The 17,675-nt window shown below is 38.9% G+C and overlaps 1 protein-coding gene across 1 annotated transcript; it reads left to right on the top strand.

Moving 5' to 3' along the window:
- Positions 1–411: 411 nt before the first annotated feature.
- Positions 412–16,901, top strand: LOC103187973 (ras-related protein Rab-8B). The gene is made up of 8 exons (XM_007907752.2): positions 412–590; positions 11,228–11,288; positions 12,477–12,537; positions 13,291–13,368; positions 13,872–13,961; positions 14,165–14,230; positions 14,391–14,441; positions 14,948–16,901. The coding sequence occupies exons 1-8, from the start codon at positions 467–469 to the stop codon at positions 15,041–15,043; spliced, it is 627 nt and encodes a 208-aa protein (XP_007905943.1). The 5' UTR covers positions 412–466; the 3' UTR covers positions 15,044–16,901.
- The last annotated feature ends 774 nt before the right edge of the window (positions 16,902–17,675 follow it).

Raw genomic sequence — 17,675 nt, forward strand, 5'->3', positions numbered from 1 at the left:
AATAATTTCACATTTTCTAATACCATCGCATACTGAGTATAAATAAAATGCCAACATTCCCTGTGCATCATTTGGGGGCTGTAACGTTTGTGTGACAACAATAACGACAACAACAACGTCCCAAGGCCCTGGTAACGGGGGTGGGTGGGTGGGGTGGGGACGAAGTATAACATCACTGAAGTTGTCAGACAGTGTCTTGTCTGTGCATTGTGTCTGCATCGAGGGAGGGGGGAACTACAACTCCCGGCGGGCCTTGCGCACGGCGCGCACGCGCACACGTCGCGGTGCCGGTTCGCCGCCGCCGCCCCCCCACGTGACGCGCGGTGGGGGTCGGCAGCCAATGGGGCTGGGCGGTTGGGCCGCTGACGTGCGCCCCCACCCCCCCCCGCGCGCGTGCGCGCCCTCGCCTCGCGCTCAGGGTTTTCCTCCAGCCGCAGGAGCAGAGAGAGGGGCAGCAGTCAGCAAAATGGCGAAGACGTACGACTACCTCTTCAAGCTGCTGCTCATCGGCGACAGCGGCGTCGGCAAGACCTGCCTTTTGTTCAGGTTCTCGGAGGACGCGTTCAACACGACCTTCATCTCCACCATAGGTGAGTGAAGGGGACCGGCTGGCGAGCTCGCCCCGGCCGGGGGGCGGGGTGGAGGCCGGGGCCGGGGCCGGCCATCCCGGGCCGCCCTTCACGGCCTTGTGTTGTGAAGGATGTTTGGGGCGGACGGACGGACGGGCGGAGGGAGGGAGGAAGGCCTCGACGTTCGACTCTCGGTCGGAGTGAGTAAAACAAGGCAGGAAATGGGTTGAACGGAAAAGCCGCTGTGGCGCTCGATGGTGGTGAGGTTGGAAAAGTAGCTGCAGTTTCCTCGCCCTTTGCCTCCCTCCCACCCCCCAAAAAAAAAAGCTGTGCTCTCCTGCCGCAGCCGGCACAACAGTGCCTGGTGGGGAGTAACAGGCGGCTGGGTTGGAAGTTGGTCCCTTCTCTCCCCCCCAAACACCCCCTCCCCCCAACAACCCCCCCCCCCCACCTCCTCCCCCCCCATTCCCTGCAGTTCATACAATGGGCCGAGAACCTCACTCGGAGTGTTCGTAAACGATATCAGGGACCAACTCTTAAAACCTCGTCTTTCTTGGTGTCGACAGTTGTCCGGGGTTTCTCCTTTGTCAGATGTGGGGAGGGAAGTGTGAGAGAGGGGGGGGAAACGATTTTGATTTTTTTAAATTAAAATTAAAAAAAATTTTTTTAAAAAAAATTAAAAAGGAAAAAAAGAGAATCGACGCGCCGTACCCTATTGGCAGACTGGTGAGACTGCAATTACTGAGTCCGGGGTACGGTATATTAAGGCGTGATCTGAAACTTGGCTACCGATGCAGCAGCAGCAGCAGCATGTCTTCTGTTTTGTAACGCACCTGCCATTCATTCATTCATTCATTCATTTTCATTCATTCATTGTTTATCCTTAAGGTTTAAAACCACGTATACCTGTAAATGATCTCATTGCAGTGATTCCGAAACAAAAATAAAACAAGGACCACCGGTAGTTTAGAATGGGCTACCGACTGAGCTCTCAAATACCCTTACGTGATTTACAGCCGTGCAATAATTCCCAATTGTTTTATTAGCGGAATTTGTGGGTGTGGTTTGATTTATGTTCACAGTGGACATTGGCCAGTGTGCTCCTTGTAGTCCGTGCGGTTGTGTTCACATGGAAGGCTTGCTGCTTGTGACATAATTACTGGAAGTTTGTCAATAGCTGACCGGGAAATGCTGCAAGGTGCTTTTGAATACACAGTTACATTGGAAGGAGTAATAGTTATAATCTGAGGAATTTTGAGTTGTAAAATCAAAGCTCAAATGGTTTAGGAATCTTGTTTGAATGCCAAGTTTGCAGCTGCAGCTGGTAAATTATTTTGATGTGCAGCTTGCAATATATCATGCAATTTATTTTTATACGTAGATAATGCTTTTAGCCTTTAGTTCCAATGCCCCAGGGCAGTGCTTTTATAGTGTTTGCAGAAGGACATTATCGTCTGTTAGCATTGCTACAGGTTTCCAGGATGATAACTTTCAACAGATTACATGGGGATTTCATACAAAGTGTTTGTGTTAGAAATCCTGAACAACTCATAATTTGATAATATGCAGCCATAAATTTTGTGTGGATAGGCACTTTATGTTGTCTTGTGTTGTTGATTGTATTCTGCGCATCTTAATTAAATAAACCGTGTTTTGAATGCTTAATTGTTAAGGATATTTGTATCAATTCAAGAAATTTGTCAACCACCAAGCTTCCTTTTCATTTCATCTTTCAGGCCTCTGAAACAAATATGAGCATAACTAAATCGATGTGTTATATCAATCCTTAAAGTAACAAAGCTTTACAATCTGGTGCACTATACACTCCACTCAAACTCATGACTGTGATTGTTTTGAATTCAGTAGAAAAAAAATTCTCCTTAGGTAACCAGTGGTAAGCAGTTTTAATATCTTAGTTGCATGTTCAGTCCTAAAGGAGGAACTTTCTAGTCATAAGTTACTAAGTCATGCAAAAAAAAAATGCTTGCATCAACTTTTGATTAGCTTCTGAATACAACATTTTTAAATAGTCAATTTAAACAGTAAAACATGCTGTATTTGAACAGATTTTTCTCCCTGGTAGATAGGTCCAAAACAAGAGGTTCCTGACTTGAAGCTAAGCCAGTTAAAAGTAAGATTAGAAAACTATTTCTTCACAAGTGGTTGGAAAAATGTAGAACGCACTGCCACAAAGGCTGTAAAGGCAAAATCAATAGAATTTTTTAAAATGAATACTAGGGAAGTAAGGGTATTAGAGATAATAATAATAATCCTTGCATTTGATATTGCGCTTTTCGCGTCTTCTGGACGTCCCAGAGCGCTTCACAGAATATACTGTAAAGTGAATTGACTGTATATTTGTGGGCGAACGCGGCAGCCAATTGCGCACAGCAATGTCCCACAAACAGTCATGGATTGAAAATGACCAATTTATTATTGTTTTTGTTTTTTTGGAGGGATTATTATTAGGCTCTGTGTGGAGTAAGGAAACTTGCCCAAGGTTTCACCCTCTGCCTGGAATTGAACTCAGGTCTCTCACTTGCAAAGCGAGTGCTCTAACCACTGAGCTACAGGGCTCCAAATATGGAGAAAAGGTAGGCTTTCAAATATCTGCCATGATCTAATAAAATGGTGGAGCAGGCTAAATGGTCAGTTCCTGTTTGTTCCTACCCAGTAACATTTAAAAAATCTGCACACACTGGAAATGTAGTATAGTATCTGACTGCTTCAAATGATGTTGCTTAGCCTGACAGAAATCGTTCTTCCATCTATTCTCAGCATTGCAACTTTCTGTTTCAGTTGCTCTTATCTCAAACCAGAGAGAAAATTGGAGGTGTATTTCAGAACAAATCCTTATAGTGGATTTTATTGTGTATTTGAGAGAATCCTGTAAAGTTGGAAACGGGTGTTTAAATTGACGCACGCAAACTGGGCCTCCACTTGTATTACTCAGTTTGAAATTACCCACCAGTAGTTATGGTGAAAAATAAGGAAGAGTGGGGAGACAGTCTCACGGTTTGTCATTCTCTTCCTCTTGGAACTGTCTGGCCTTTGCTTGGGACGTCCTCCTGAAGTGAAAGGTGCTTTACAAATGTAGTTCGATTTCAAGATCCTCACCCTTGTATTCAAGTCCCTGCACTCCTCTGCACCCACCTACCTCTCTGACCCCTTCTCTCCTCAAAACAGTACCCGTTGCCTTCGTTCCTCCGGGTCTGGCCTCCTCCTCGTCCCCCAATTCCTCCGCTCCACCCTCGGCGGCCGTGCCTTCAGCCACTATGCCCCTGGGCTTTGGAACTGCCTTCCTCACTCCCTTCGCCTCGCTCCCTCCCTTCCTATTTTCAGGTCTCTACTGAAGACCTTTCTTTTCGACCACGCCTTTGGTCATCTTCCTCCTCCTCCCACTGGCTCGGTCCCGGGATCCATTACTGTGAAGCTCTCTGAGATGCTGTCCGGGATGGAGGGCGCTATATAAATCCATGTTGTTGTTGTAGTGTTGTTGCTGGTTGAATGGCTGAATTGTTGACTCAGTATTTGGGGATTCCTGGTATAACATCATGTTATACTTTTCTAACGAATGCCTAAATGTACACTATCACTTAAAATGTTTTTTTTTTGCAGCATGGTTCCACAAATGACTGGTTTTCTGGTGTCTTATCCAAATGACTGTTTGTGAGCTTGGACAGTGAGTGGTCACTCAGATGGCTATTCAAATAGTGAGTGCCTCCCAAGGTTCTTCAACCATAGGGTGGAAGGAGAATAATGTATTACTGAATAGTTAAACACCAGTGCCAATAATAGCATTCCCTTTGTGCTTCAAGTCAAATTTCTTAATTTGGCACAAAGGAAATTAAAATGGGCCTACGGTATTCTAATTTATATCATTCAGTGCTACACCATGTGGTGCACTGACTCATCAGAGGAAAACACCACAGGATTCTTTTTCACATGTTGGAAAGGATTGCTTGTGTGGCGTTTCTACATAGATTAATAACTGTGCTGTCTAAGATGTGTTATATGAATCCTTAAAGTAAGATTGACAGTATGAAAGTTGTGTATCTGAGAAGCTTCTGTTTAGCTTCTTGGCTTTGGTTTACTGATGTATGTTTTGATAAATTGCCTTTATCACATTGAAACATCTTCAATTATGATATATGTAAGCAAACTCTGCAACTATTGCAATGCAAGACATTACCCACAGACAGTAAATTAATCTGTTGGTAATTTTAGCTGATGGAATAATTGGTCAAGACACCAGGAGAACTTATTTTCATTTGAAGCCTGCAGCAACTGTTAAATTAACTTATTGCCTTGTCACTTGAAAGAAACTTAGATCTCATTGGTTTGAGCAGCCTAAAGTTTTTTTTACACTTTCCTTTTTTGTTTTGTAGAGACATGTAGTTTGATCATGAATGTTGGAATTTCTTTGTGGCAGTGGAAGGGGAATCCTAGGGAATTTCTGAATCATTCAGTTGTCCGTTGGTGACTGACTCACTTCATTTCCTGTTGAAGATATTTCTGCCTCAGAAAAGAAACTGGCCTGGAACTTCCTGTAATGTTGTTCTGAAAGCACTCTGTTCTCATTGGAGAATTTTTTTTAAGTTTCTCTTTCATTTTTGATTAGATTTGAATCCTGTATAAGGAAATTCTGTTAATTGAATTTTCAGTTTCTCAAATGACAATAAACCAAATTATTCATCTAACCGGGCTAAACCTAAGAGAGAACTCCTTTCCGGAGCTCAGGGTTGGATGGGTTCCACCCACACAAGAACCGGAAACGCTCTCCTTTAGCAATCAGACCCATCCTCACCCGCATGTGGCCAATTGACCAGTTGCCAGTGACCTCTATGGGGAGTAAGGGAGGAGGAGAGGATGCCAATGACGTTCATGCTGTATTGTAGAAGGCAGTGATTTTGGACTTTGTGTTTAGCTGGACTGGGATTAATTATTTTTTATATGAATGGTCATGGGAAAAATTATTCAGTAAACCAAATTCATATATCCTGTATTCAGTTAACCAATCTATATTCTTAGATTAAGTGTGCAGATGGCTTGAGATTTCTAAACTCTGTTCAATGAGCTGAACGATTCAATTATCTGAATCAAAAATTAAGCACGTTTTCTATTTCACTAGATGAAGTCACTAGGTAATCAGTGAGACTCACTCCCTTCCAGCCCAATGAGGTGAATTGTTGTGTCCATATCTCTGCCCTGGATTCGATCAACAAATTACATTTATCTAGGGCCTTTCACGTCGGGAGGATGTCCCAAGGCGCTGGACAGACAGAGTTTTGGACCCGAGCTGAGGGTCAGGGAGGGCAGGGGAGGAAGCAGGGTGATCAAAAGCACGGTCGAAGAGGAGGGCCTTGAGGTGGGTTTTGAAGGTGGTGAGGGAGGGGGCAGGATGGAGATTCAGAGGGTGGGTGCAGAGTGGCGGAAGGCCAGCCTGCCGATAGTGGGGCGAGCAAGGTGGGAACGTGAAGCAGGCCAGAGCCCGCTGAGCGGAGGAAGTGAACAGGATGGTAGGGGGTTAAGAGGTCAGAGAGGTAGCGGGGGAGCAAGTCTATGGATGGCTTTGAAGGTGAGGACCAGGATCTTGAACTGTATCCTCTGTGTGATGGGAAGTCAGTGGAGTTGGGCAAGGATGGGGGTGATAGGGTCACAGAACCTAGTGCGGGAGAGGACATGGGCTGCAGAGTTTTGGATGATCTGCAGCCTGTGGAGGGGAGGACGACAAGCAATGAGTTTGCGTAGTCAAGCCTCAATGTAATATAGGGATGTATGAGGGTTTCGGCAGCCTGTGGTGTGAGACAGCTTGAACTCATAGTTCAAAGTTGATGGTTTTCTGCATGTGTCAGACACCTGGCTGACCAAAAGAAAAGTTCAAAGATCAAGTTTAGGATTTTCTGATCTTTTTTCAGATTTTGATAGTCATTTAGTTCCCACAATTTAAATAGTCAATACTTTTGAGGTTAATTGGGCTGTTTTAGACTTTCAATTGATTCTATCGGATCCCATTACTATAGTTTATTGATGAGATCCAAACAAATTCAATTTCACAATAGTGGATAGTTACAGTAATTCTTGCTGTGTAACCGAACACTGGACTTTATTCTTGAAGTTCCTTAATTGCTTTGCATATCAAATGGAAACCATTCAAATAATGCTTTCCCTGAACTCGTTTACAATATTTGAATTTCTTGTGTTGTAATCACTGGAAATATAAATCAAAGATCCTGAATTTCAGTGCCCCAGGTGGTTTATAATTCCCCTTACGGTAAGAATTCTATACATTCTTCCAAAGGATTCAGGGGTGAACCGTATGCACAGGGAGTGACTTCATCTTGGGCGTGTTTTGTGTGGGTTTGATGGAAGAATATGCAGCCTTGATCTGGATTTCTGAGCCTTTTTTCCATTTTATTCCCCAACTCAGAATTTAATCACTTTGAATAGCCTTGAAAACTGACTTTCACTGGCACTAAGTTATAATAATAAAAATCTTTGCATTTCATATATTGCCTTATCACATCTTTAAAATGTCGCAAATTGCTTCACAGGATATACTGTAAAGTGAATTGATGAATGGACTATATTTTACAGGTGAAACTCAACAGCCAATGATGTACAGAGGTGTCCCACAAACAGTTGTGGATTTAGTGACCAAATTATTTATTTTTTGAAGGCATTATTACCCCTAGAAAAGCGATCCGCCAATTGGGTTTCTACTTGCTGCCAGGCGTGTGGAGTATGGAAACTTGCCCAACGTACAGACACCCCAATCTTCATTGCACTGTGGATGCTGTTCTTGAGCTTGATACAAATTCTGAAGTTTGCTGTAGCTTTGACTTGTGCTGTTTTGAAAATTTAACAGAGTTTTATGTATTTTAAACATACTTAAGATCAATGGCGATAGCTTTAGTATTTGCCAACTTTTTCATTTTTTACTGATCTGGAAGGCGAGATGAGAATATTTTTTCATTTGTAGGCTTCAATGCTAGTTTGTGGAACATTGTAAGCTGACCACTGGTCTAGTAGGGTGAAAATTCACTCTAGCTATCAGTGTCTTTGGCTTTTGGTTTCTTAAATATCTTATTCAGTTTTGTTAAATTTTCTGGTGATAATTTTTTAATGCATAATGGGAAACCTTTTTCCTGTTTTTTTTAAAAAGAACATTTGAGCCCTGATGGCTTTTCATTTAATACGAGATGACCTAAGCACGATCTTGGAAAAAATCAGTTTACTTCTGACTTGTCAAATTGATAAATTTAACTTAAGGTGTTCATGGTGAGCAATGTTTGGTGCAGTAAAACGGACTGCACTATTTGCTTGAGACTTGAGGTGAGCCCAAGTGATGACTAGAAATTTCCTTGTATGTATTGTGAACCTCAAACTTGAAGTCATTTTGTGAAACAGTTTCTCTTACCATATATAATGTATAAGCATTCCTGAATTTGATATAGTATCTCATTGCATCTCAAAACTCTTCACAGGTTAATCTAGCGTGGTGATTGTATTTTGCAGGATGATAACACTCATTTTAGGAAATGATGATAAAATAATCTAGGTGTTGAGCTTTAGTGATGAATCTTTGAAAGCTAAATATAGGTGTGCGGTTTGCATTCAATACATTATTTTGATAAAATAGGTTGACGTGCTGAAATAGCAAAAGTGAATCCCCATGCATACAATTTATCATTTATACTCTTTGTAGATTATTTTATTTATTTTGGATATTGTTGATATGTTGGAATTTGTTTTGATCATGGAAAACTCACTCTCGCCTTCATTTGTTATATGATACTTCTCTGCTTTTTAATACTTGCAGAGTTAGGGGAATGGAAGTGTAAAACTCATCTTTGTTAGCTGAATCCACAGGAAGTGGTGAGTCAGACTTTGAATTCAATGTGAATTTTACCACTTCCTTACTAACCTCAATCAGCATGCTTTATCTGTTGCACTTTATTTTCTCAATGTGAGTATATGAAATTCTTGAGTATAATCGACTTTGTAAATTTTCTTATTTGAAATATAATGTGTGACCTAATGCTTAGCAATTCGATCAGTGTTGAATGCCATGCTGAATTTATTTAAAAAAAAACAGTCTGGTGTTGCAGAGACGCTTAATTGATATCGCAAGTGTTTGTATAGTCTTGTGAAAGGTTATCCCAATTTATTTGCTCAATTGCACAAGTGCATTATATAGCAATTTTTTACACTCAAGGTAGTGCCATTGCTAGAAGACTTCAATTATTAAATGTGGGGGGGAAAAAACATTCGGTGGTATTCTAGCCAGAATATTGTTGCCAGTGGATTTTTTGCTAGTTTTTTTAATTATAAAATATTTTGTGCAGCAATATTTATTTCTCTCTCCTTTTCTCTTTCTCCCCCAACCACCCATATGTAGCAAGTTGCCTCCACCTGTAGACCTGTTTGTTTGGGATAGGAATTCACTTGCATTCAAACAAATAGTATGGTGTCACATTTATATGCTTCACAGCTGAAATTGTATATACATTTAAGTGTGCCCTACATTTTATTTGCTTACCAGGAGTTTTGTAGTATTGCATCTTTGTGTGGTATAAATTCATATTTACCTTTACTTTTCTGTAGTTTGGTACCTAGTCATCAGAATTGTACAATTGGACTGTTGATCTGTGACTGGGGCAAACTATTCATTAAACTTGATCAACATCTTAAAAGCAACATTACAGAATAATTAAACCAGCAAAGCCAAAGTAGGAGGCAACCACATAAAATGTTTTGAAGTAAGTTGAGTATGTGGTTTTGGAGTATTCCATTTAATACAGCATTCAGCTATGTAGTTTATAGCCATGTAGCTATCTAGTTTAGCGGTTCTGAATTAAGCATATTCTGATGTCTTTTAGACCTGACCCGGTCAAGAATCACTTTTTTTCTTTCATTCATAGCTGTCCATTAAAGTGGAAGCAACTGCATGTGAACTTCCCTTAACATGGTGCTTCAATGAAGCCATAAAGTAGTCGCACATTTTTAGAAGTATTTTATGTGCCCCCTCCTACTTTGACTTTCCTGGCTTAATTTTCATGTGATGTTGAGTATTTCTAAGTTATTAATCGTATTACTCTGCACCCACCCTCTGGAACTCCATCCCACAGTCCCTCCATCTTACCTCCTCCCTCGCAACCTTCAAGACCCACCTCAAGACCCTTCTCTTTGCCTGTGCTTTTGATTTCCCTGCACCCTCCCCCACCCCAATCCCCAGCTTGGATCCAGCACCTTGGGATGTCCTCCTGACGTGAAAGGCACTATACAAATTTGTTGTTCTTGTTGTTGTATTGAGTGGTGGGAAAGGATGCTGCTGATCTAAAACTTTCCATCAGATAATTCAGTCAGTGGACGAAAATTAGTAATTGATTTGAACTAAATTTGTTTTTTTAAGTAAAAACTTTCAAGGCATCTTCATTGCAACCAACAGCCTACATCAAATACAATCTAGTTGATATTTGCCTTTCTCAACGAAGGAAAGCACCTGATTTGTGTCATTCAGCACTCCCTGCTACAAGAGCATCATTGAATGATTTTAAATAGCATTTCCATGATTAATAGTCTGACATTTCAAACTTCCCATTAGTTAAGTTGTACAAAAATTTGTAGTACACGATTCAGAATGTGGATGATTAAGAGACAATCAAAGTCATTTTTAAATTAAAAATGCTTTAACCGTGACAGTTTATGCGGAAGTGTGTTGGTTCATGTCTGTGGCAGCAAAAAAAATGTACCTGAAATAGCAGGAAACAAGCTCGTGACCTTTCTTTGAGGAAAATGATGTGGCAGTAGCAATGACATGCTGCAGCTGATCAACTTGAACTGTAAAAGTCTTGAGCAACTAGAGAGGTTTTCTGGTATTGAAACAGCTGACAGTCACAAGTTTCTCAAACTTTTGCTAGAAAGATCTCTTTGTAAGGGTGCACTTTTCTGCATCTTGTCCTTTGTGAAACTGCAGCTAGTTCTGTAAATCATTGTGACTTGTACTGTGTTTGTTAGTCACCAGCGTGGGAATGCCACAAAACTAGGTTTTCAATAACACTTTAATAAAGGGCACATGTAGTGTAACAAAGACCTATTATTGAATTTATGTGACCACTTAATACTGCAGTTTGAGCTTTTTAGTTGTTTGATTCAAATTGTGAATGAAATGTGTGAATCAAAAGCAATGTATTTTTTAATATATGGAAAATCATGCAGGTGCGTCCATTCATTCAGATCACTGCAATAGATTTCATTATTGAACGGTTTCAGTTCTTCAGATTTAAAGGACTATTAACTTGATCAGATTTACTGTTTTATAGTCCATGCATTGCAAAACCGAGTGAACAATTAGTTTAATCCACTTTCACTTCACATTGTCCACTCCACACTGGTGGAGTGAAACTTTTTTTTCCTGTGGGCTGAACACTACTGAGATGAAATCAACTTTACAGTCCCTTCTAGTCTTCATTAATTGCTGTTAGTACATGTATAAGAAATGTCATACTGCCACAGTTGTGGGTTATTTGGAAATTGAGGGCACAATGGAACATAATGTTTATTTAATTTACTAAAAACATTGTGCTTCAAGATTACTTTGAATACTAGACTATTTTTGTTTTACCCATTATTTAACTGACTTGTATTTTTTTCAGGGATTGATTTCAAAATAAGAACTGTAGAACTAGAGGGAAAGAAAATTAAACTACAAATATGGTAAGTATTAACATAGTAAACAGACTGCATATCAAAGGAATATATTCTGAATCTTATACATTAGAATATACAGCACAGAAACAGGCCATTCGGCCCAACTGGTCTGTGCCGGTGGGTTATTTGGTTATTTGCCGGTTCTCCTTTCCTGATGGGTATAACCTCTCAGTTCTGGGATCGTCCTTGTGAATTTCCTTTGCACCCTCTCCAGTGCCTCTACATTTCTTCTATAATGTGGGGACCATAACTGCACACAATATTCTAAGTGTGGTCTAACCAAGATTCCATAGAAGTTTACCATAACTTCTCTGCTTTTCATTTCTATCCCTCTAGAAATGAACCCCAATGCCCGGTTTGCTTTTGTATGGCCTTGTTAACCTGCGTTGCTACTTTTAGTGAATTGTTGTATGTGTACCCCTAGGTCCCTTTGCTCCTCTACCCCATTTAGGTTTTTATTTTCCAGGATGTATGTGACTTCCTTAATCCTTCTACCAAAATGTACCACCTCCACTTTTCTACATTGAAATGCATTTGCCACTCAGCAAGTTTATTAATGTCTTACTGTAATTTGTTGCAGTTCTACTCCGCCCAATTTGGTGTCGTCTGCAAATTTTGAAATTGTACTGCTGATTCCCGAATCCAAATCATCAATATATGTTGTAAACACTAGTGGTCCCAATACTAACCACCTGGTTATTTTATTACTATTTTTACAGGGAAGCATGTTATTACAGGAAAGCATTTTGCTTGCCAAATTCTGGAGAACATTGTGTGCAGGTTGACCAGAGCCAAAGCTTGGGGCCTCAGCGGGTGCATTAGGGTTCTGCTGGAGTTTAACCCCCTTGTGAAAGGCACTATACAAATGTCATTTTGTTGTCTGCCAAGAATGAGAATCTCCCCTATGAGTACTATGACCAGTTCCAAGTGTCACACCCAGTAAGGGCTGTAGAGGCACAGGGGCGGGACACAATGCTGATTCCATTTTATATAATCTGAGATACTAAAATCGTTGTTCTAAGTGACTCATTTGCACCTTTTACAGGTTGGATAAAATATAACTTAACAACTGCAATATTTAGTTTAAATAGAAGTATGATGCATACAACCATAATGGAGCTATGCAAATGAACTACTAAAATGCTTCCTAGTGGTAATGAATACAATTTATATATCTTAACTTTCTGGTTTCAGGGACACAGCAGGACAAGAGAGATTCCGTACCATCACAACTGCATACTACCGAGGAGCAATGGTAGGTTCATAACCATCTATTGCTACACATTTGAAGCTTAACCCAGCTCAAAACCATTCAGTGATTCTAAAAAATTATCAAAAACCATTTCTTGCACTGCAAACATTTTTTTAGAAGAAAATGAAACCACACTGAATACATTACTCAGTACAATAGTGATTTAGTTACTTAATTTCAAAACCCTACTGTGCCTGAAATCGAGACAATCAAATATGCAGCACACTTTATATTTGATGAGGCTCATTAGCTCCTGGCAAGGATGGTTGGTGGAGCTACATTTACTGGAGCAGATTCAGGCATGAGGGAAGGTGAAACAAATAAACCAAATACATGTTGTATTGGGGTTAAAGTTCTAGATATGTTTTTGTTAATTTTCCCTTCCTACTGATACAAGCAATGAATAACATTGTGCAAAATATGAGATGGCAGATTAGTATAGGAAAATAATTTGCCATGTGTGAATCCAATAGTAAGTGGTATAGCCTGGCAGAATGGTGAGAGAATGCTTACTCTTGTAATCCTTGTGTTTTCAAGGTGAAAATTGATTTATAATTTATGGTTGTAGAGTGCAAATGCATTTCCAAGAGATCAAATGTAAGCTAAGATACTTTCTACCTATTTACCCTGATAGTGGCATTAAATTTCCAGTGGCAATCAAGATGTTTCTGCTGTATGTTTAAGGATAAACTAAAATATATATAATAACAAGAATGTAAGCTATTGGTATAATATTGATTTTTGTGGGTTTTTCAGGGAATAATGTTGGTTTATGACATTACAAATGAGAAATCTTTTGACAACATCAAGAACTGGATACGCAACATTGAGGAGGTGCGTTGTTGCTGCTTGTAATATTTGTAAATAAATGGGGTATACTTCATTATCTCACAAGCCATTTCTCTCATGCATAATTTACGACCTGGTTTCCTATGAGGTTTGTATTAGTAAAGAAATGTACATTTCTAAGGTGATTGGTTATTGCCAATGAATTGCCAGAGCACTTTGTAAGACTTCATTGATACTAGGTGTTCCATGGAATTATTGGGTGGTGGGGGGTAGTAGCTCTCTGTTGCAGTGGCTAAAATGTGTGCGAAAATATCAGCAACCCAAGCATAGATCTGTGAGCAGTTTTATGTCTGACATCTTTTGGTGGAGACTAAGCTTAAGGAGGAAATTGTTTATTTTGAAACTTTTTTTTAAAAAAAGTTTTGCTAAATTGCTTATGTTTCACCTTAGCATTTGAATGTATGTAGGTTGTTCTTAAATATGGTCTGTCTTATACTGTAGTTTTATATAATCTTCCTTAAGAGCACAATGTTTTTCAACCTTTTTAGCATGCATCTTCAGATGTGGAAAGAATGATTCTGGGTAACAAGTGTGACATGAATGACAAAAGGCAGGTTTCCAAGGAGAGAGGAGAGAAGGTAAGTGTGCAACAACAATATTTTTACATTTATACACCTTTTCATGATGGGAGGATATCTCAAAGCACTTCACAGAGCTGGCTAGGAGCTTGAACTGAAGACTTGGACAGTAAATTAATTGGGCTCTATTTTAATGCTTTATTTCTTAGTAATTCTCCAATATTGTTCTTTTGGTATTGATTGTTATTGTTTGTTTTCCACAGTTAGCAATTGATTATGGAATTAAATTCCTGGAGACGAGTGCAAAATCCAGCATAAATGTTGAAGAGGTAAGGAATCTTGAGAAAGTATTAACTTGTGATATTTAGCATAATGTTTAAATAATTCCTATATAAATTGAGCCAAAACTAACCGCCTAGTTATTTTATTACTATTTTTAATTTCCATTGAATGTAAGCAATTCCTGATGTTCTGAAAACTATGTTTTAGGCATTTCTCACACTTGCACGAGATATCATGACGAAGTTCAACAGAAAAATGGTATGTAAAGTTGTTGCTAGCTACAAATTTAAAACTTTTTTTAAACTTTGCACAAAGAAGCATCTTTGTCACTTTACAAACTATACACTAATGCAAATGTCAGTGACTTGACAGAGAAACATTTTATTAAATGTTTGCATTGCAGCCATTTGTTCTCTTCCTAACTGCTGTATGTCCTCTTCCTGCTTGGAGGAACCAGGTGGTCTGATCTGCAGACTTCTCTGGCTTCCTTTTCGATCTGTTTCATGATCGGCCAACAAAATAAATAATTCAAGTGGGACATGGTGGCCTACTAGTTTAATCAAATCTACATGGAAAGATTAAGTAGGCAGCAATCCAATAATGCTTCTACTGGATGTGCCTTATGATCTTGATTTTTAAAACTTTATTAAAGAAATAATTCTTATGACTTCTGAAAGGTACAGTACTTTTGATGGATGCAGTGACACTAAGACTATATGACAGGACTTTTTTTTTCTTTCCCCCCCCCCCCCCTCCGTTTTCAGAATGAAAACAGCCCTCCAGGCAGCACTGGACAAGTTAAAATAACTGCAAAGAGCCAGTCAAAGAAAAGTAGCTTCTTCCGGTGTACACTGCTTTGATGGACTCAAAACGATAGACTGCAGCATACCAAGGATGATCATTTTGGTTCTCTGAAAGCACAGTGTTGATCAGCCTCAGAAAATAAATTCCACCTTCTGCTACTGAGAACTCCGCTGTATGCATATCATCAGTCGAACTTCCCCGAGTGGGTTGTAGAGGTACACACAAGTGACCAACTTCGCCTGTCTTGAACATCATATGATGAAAATGGAAATCGCTGAATTGGAGACGTGGGGAATAATAATCTCTGTAGACTTCTGTTTTATTAACCTGAACTGCCTATTGCAAAAGCTGTTGTATGTTTTTGTACTTTGCACTTTTTTTTAGCCTTCATTTGCTACCAAATACAAAGTTTAACTTGATCTGGTTTGTTTGATATGTTGTATCTGCTCGCTATTGCGCATTTTATTTTTTTCAGCACTAGAATTTTGTATGTACTAACTCCTAAAGCACTGTGGTGGTAATATTGAGCATCATTTTTTTAAACCCATAGAAAGTATTGACACACTGTGTAGTAATCCCAGTATTTCTGTAGTCTGCTTTTAGATCTATAGAACAGCAGTAATTATTCTGTATGGACAGTGTCTTCTGCAATTTCAAAGTGTGTTTTTAACAATGTTGACCAACTTATTTGTTTGAAGATTACAAATTCTCATGATGGTTTTGATTAACAGGTTATTGTTTGGGAACACACTTTTAAATCCAATTGCATCTCAGGTGTCTTAGGAGAAACTAACTTCATTTATAACTTGTTACTGACAATTTTTGGAAATTGCCTTCCTTTAAGAATGTGTACACATCCATACCAGTCTCCCAAGAACAACTTTCCCCAGCGGCCTGTAATGAATAAATCAGATGTGCTTCTTGATCCAGCAATGTGCTGAGGTATATGCTCTGATGTATAAATAAATGTTTGTTTGCTATTTTCTTAAGTGTAGCTTTGCTAAATTGTAAATACATTTTGTGTAAGACCATAGGAATTTCACTTTCTGCATGGCAAAAGCGGTAAATTGAAATATTTGCAATTTAAATATTAAATAATGCTTTCATGTTGTGAGCATATTCACAAGAGCTGTAACATTAAGATTGCAGAACTGGGGTAGGATACAGCAGATACTAATTTTCATAAAGCAAGATTATACCCTGTGGATTTACTGAATTTACTGTTTTGTAAAATAATCATTGTATGGTTTACAAGAAACTCTGATATAGAAGTAATTGCATACTTGCAGCAGTATTAACGTTTCAGGGCTGCACTTTATTATTGTGTTGATTCTTAAATTCATTGTTTATTTTAATAGGTCATGTGGAGTGCAAAGTATGGCATATGTGAGTTTGCGGTAACTTGTAAACACATGTAATTTGTGCCCATGATTGTTATCATGTTGCATAAAATCAATTTAAAGTTCTTCTGGACAGTAAATAAGAATGTTAGTGTATTCCTATGGCCTTACAAATACAGTTTGCTGATGACACTTTTAATAGGGACCATCGTTATTTTTAGTGTTTGTATTAAGACGTCAACAGCAGCACACTTTCCTTTCTAACCTAAATACTCCCCCCACCTGGGCATCCCAAAATTATTTTTAAACACAAGTGGCTGTGAAAAGTTAAATTCAGTTTGTTTTCAACTCTAAGCTACTTCTAAAAGCACAGCATTTTCAAGTCCCTATCCAGATATTGAAAGCGTCTGTACCTAAATAAATGAAACAGGTTCCTGTGACAAGTGTTAACATTTTAAGTCTGATTTAATTCATATGTACTCATGTTCTGTAAAGTAAACTTGGTGGGTTTTATTATTCAGTGTGAACTTTTTATAATATGCGTCTGAAATAAAGATTAAATGGCAAAATAAAACATTCTTGATTAATTGGGTAATTAATTATCATAAGCACTTCAGGGACAAATATCCAACTGTTTTAAGTAGCTATTTTTCCATTCCCCTGAAAATTAGTCAATTGGTTGTAAAATCTTTATGAAGATGCATTGCAAGCATTTCTGAATAGCTGGTAATTCTAGAAAGACATCTGCACTCATCTGAACTTTGGAATGTTAGCTTAAGGCTTTTTAATGATTTGGGAAAATAAAGGTGATATTTTCATGTAACTTTCTTCAGAGATTTAATATTCGCCTTTAATGATAGCACATATGAAATCCACATGAATGAATATACTGAGAAATTGTCATGTATGAAGTATTTTTATTAACCAATCATTAACCATTCGATAGGAGCACTTGATGAATTCTGATAATGATGGCAATTTGGGTTTGATGATTGAGAATCGCTGAGCAATCTACAAGACATGGAACAGCACAATATTTAATCGAGCTACACAGGAACTTGTTGGCCCGATCCAAGCAGTATCAGCTGTCCACCTCTAATAATGGAAACTACAGTCTTAGAATTCATCATTGAGCTTCAGAATTCTAAAAATTTAATTTTGTCTAAATTTTAAGAATTATTTTCATTTATTAGTCTATCTGCATGACCTGATTTTCCAAATTGATCATATTTGGGAAGTTCCCTCTTTGTATAAATCTTATAAGCTCTTATTTCCTGTAGGCAAATCCTATTCCCATCACTGAGTCGATGCTACAAATCTCATTGTTAACTTCCCTCAGCCATTATGG

The sequence above is a fragment of the Callorhinchus milii genome, unplaced genomic scaffold (genome assembly GCF_018977255.1).
Source record: "Callorhinchus milii isolate IMCB2004 unplaced genomic scaffold, IMCB_Cmil_1.0 Scaffold26, whole genome shotgun sequence".
Lineage (NCBI taxonomy): Eukaryota > Metazoa > Chordata > Chondrichthyes > Chimaeriformes > Callorhinchidae > Callorhinchus > Callorhinchus milii.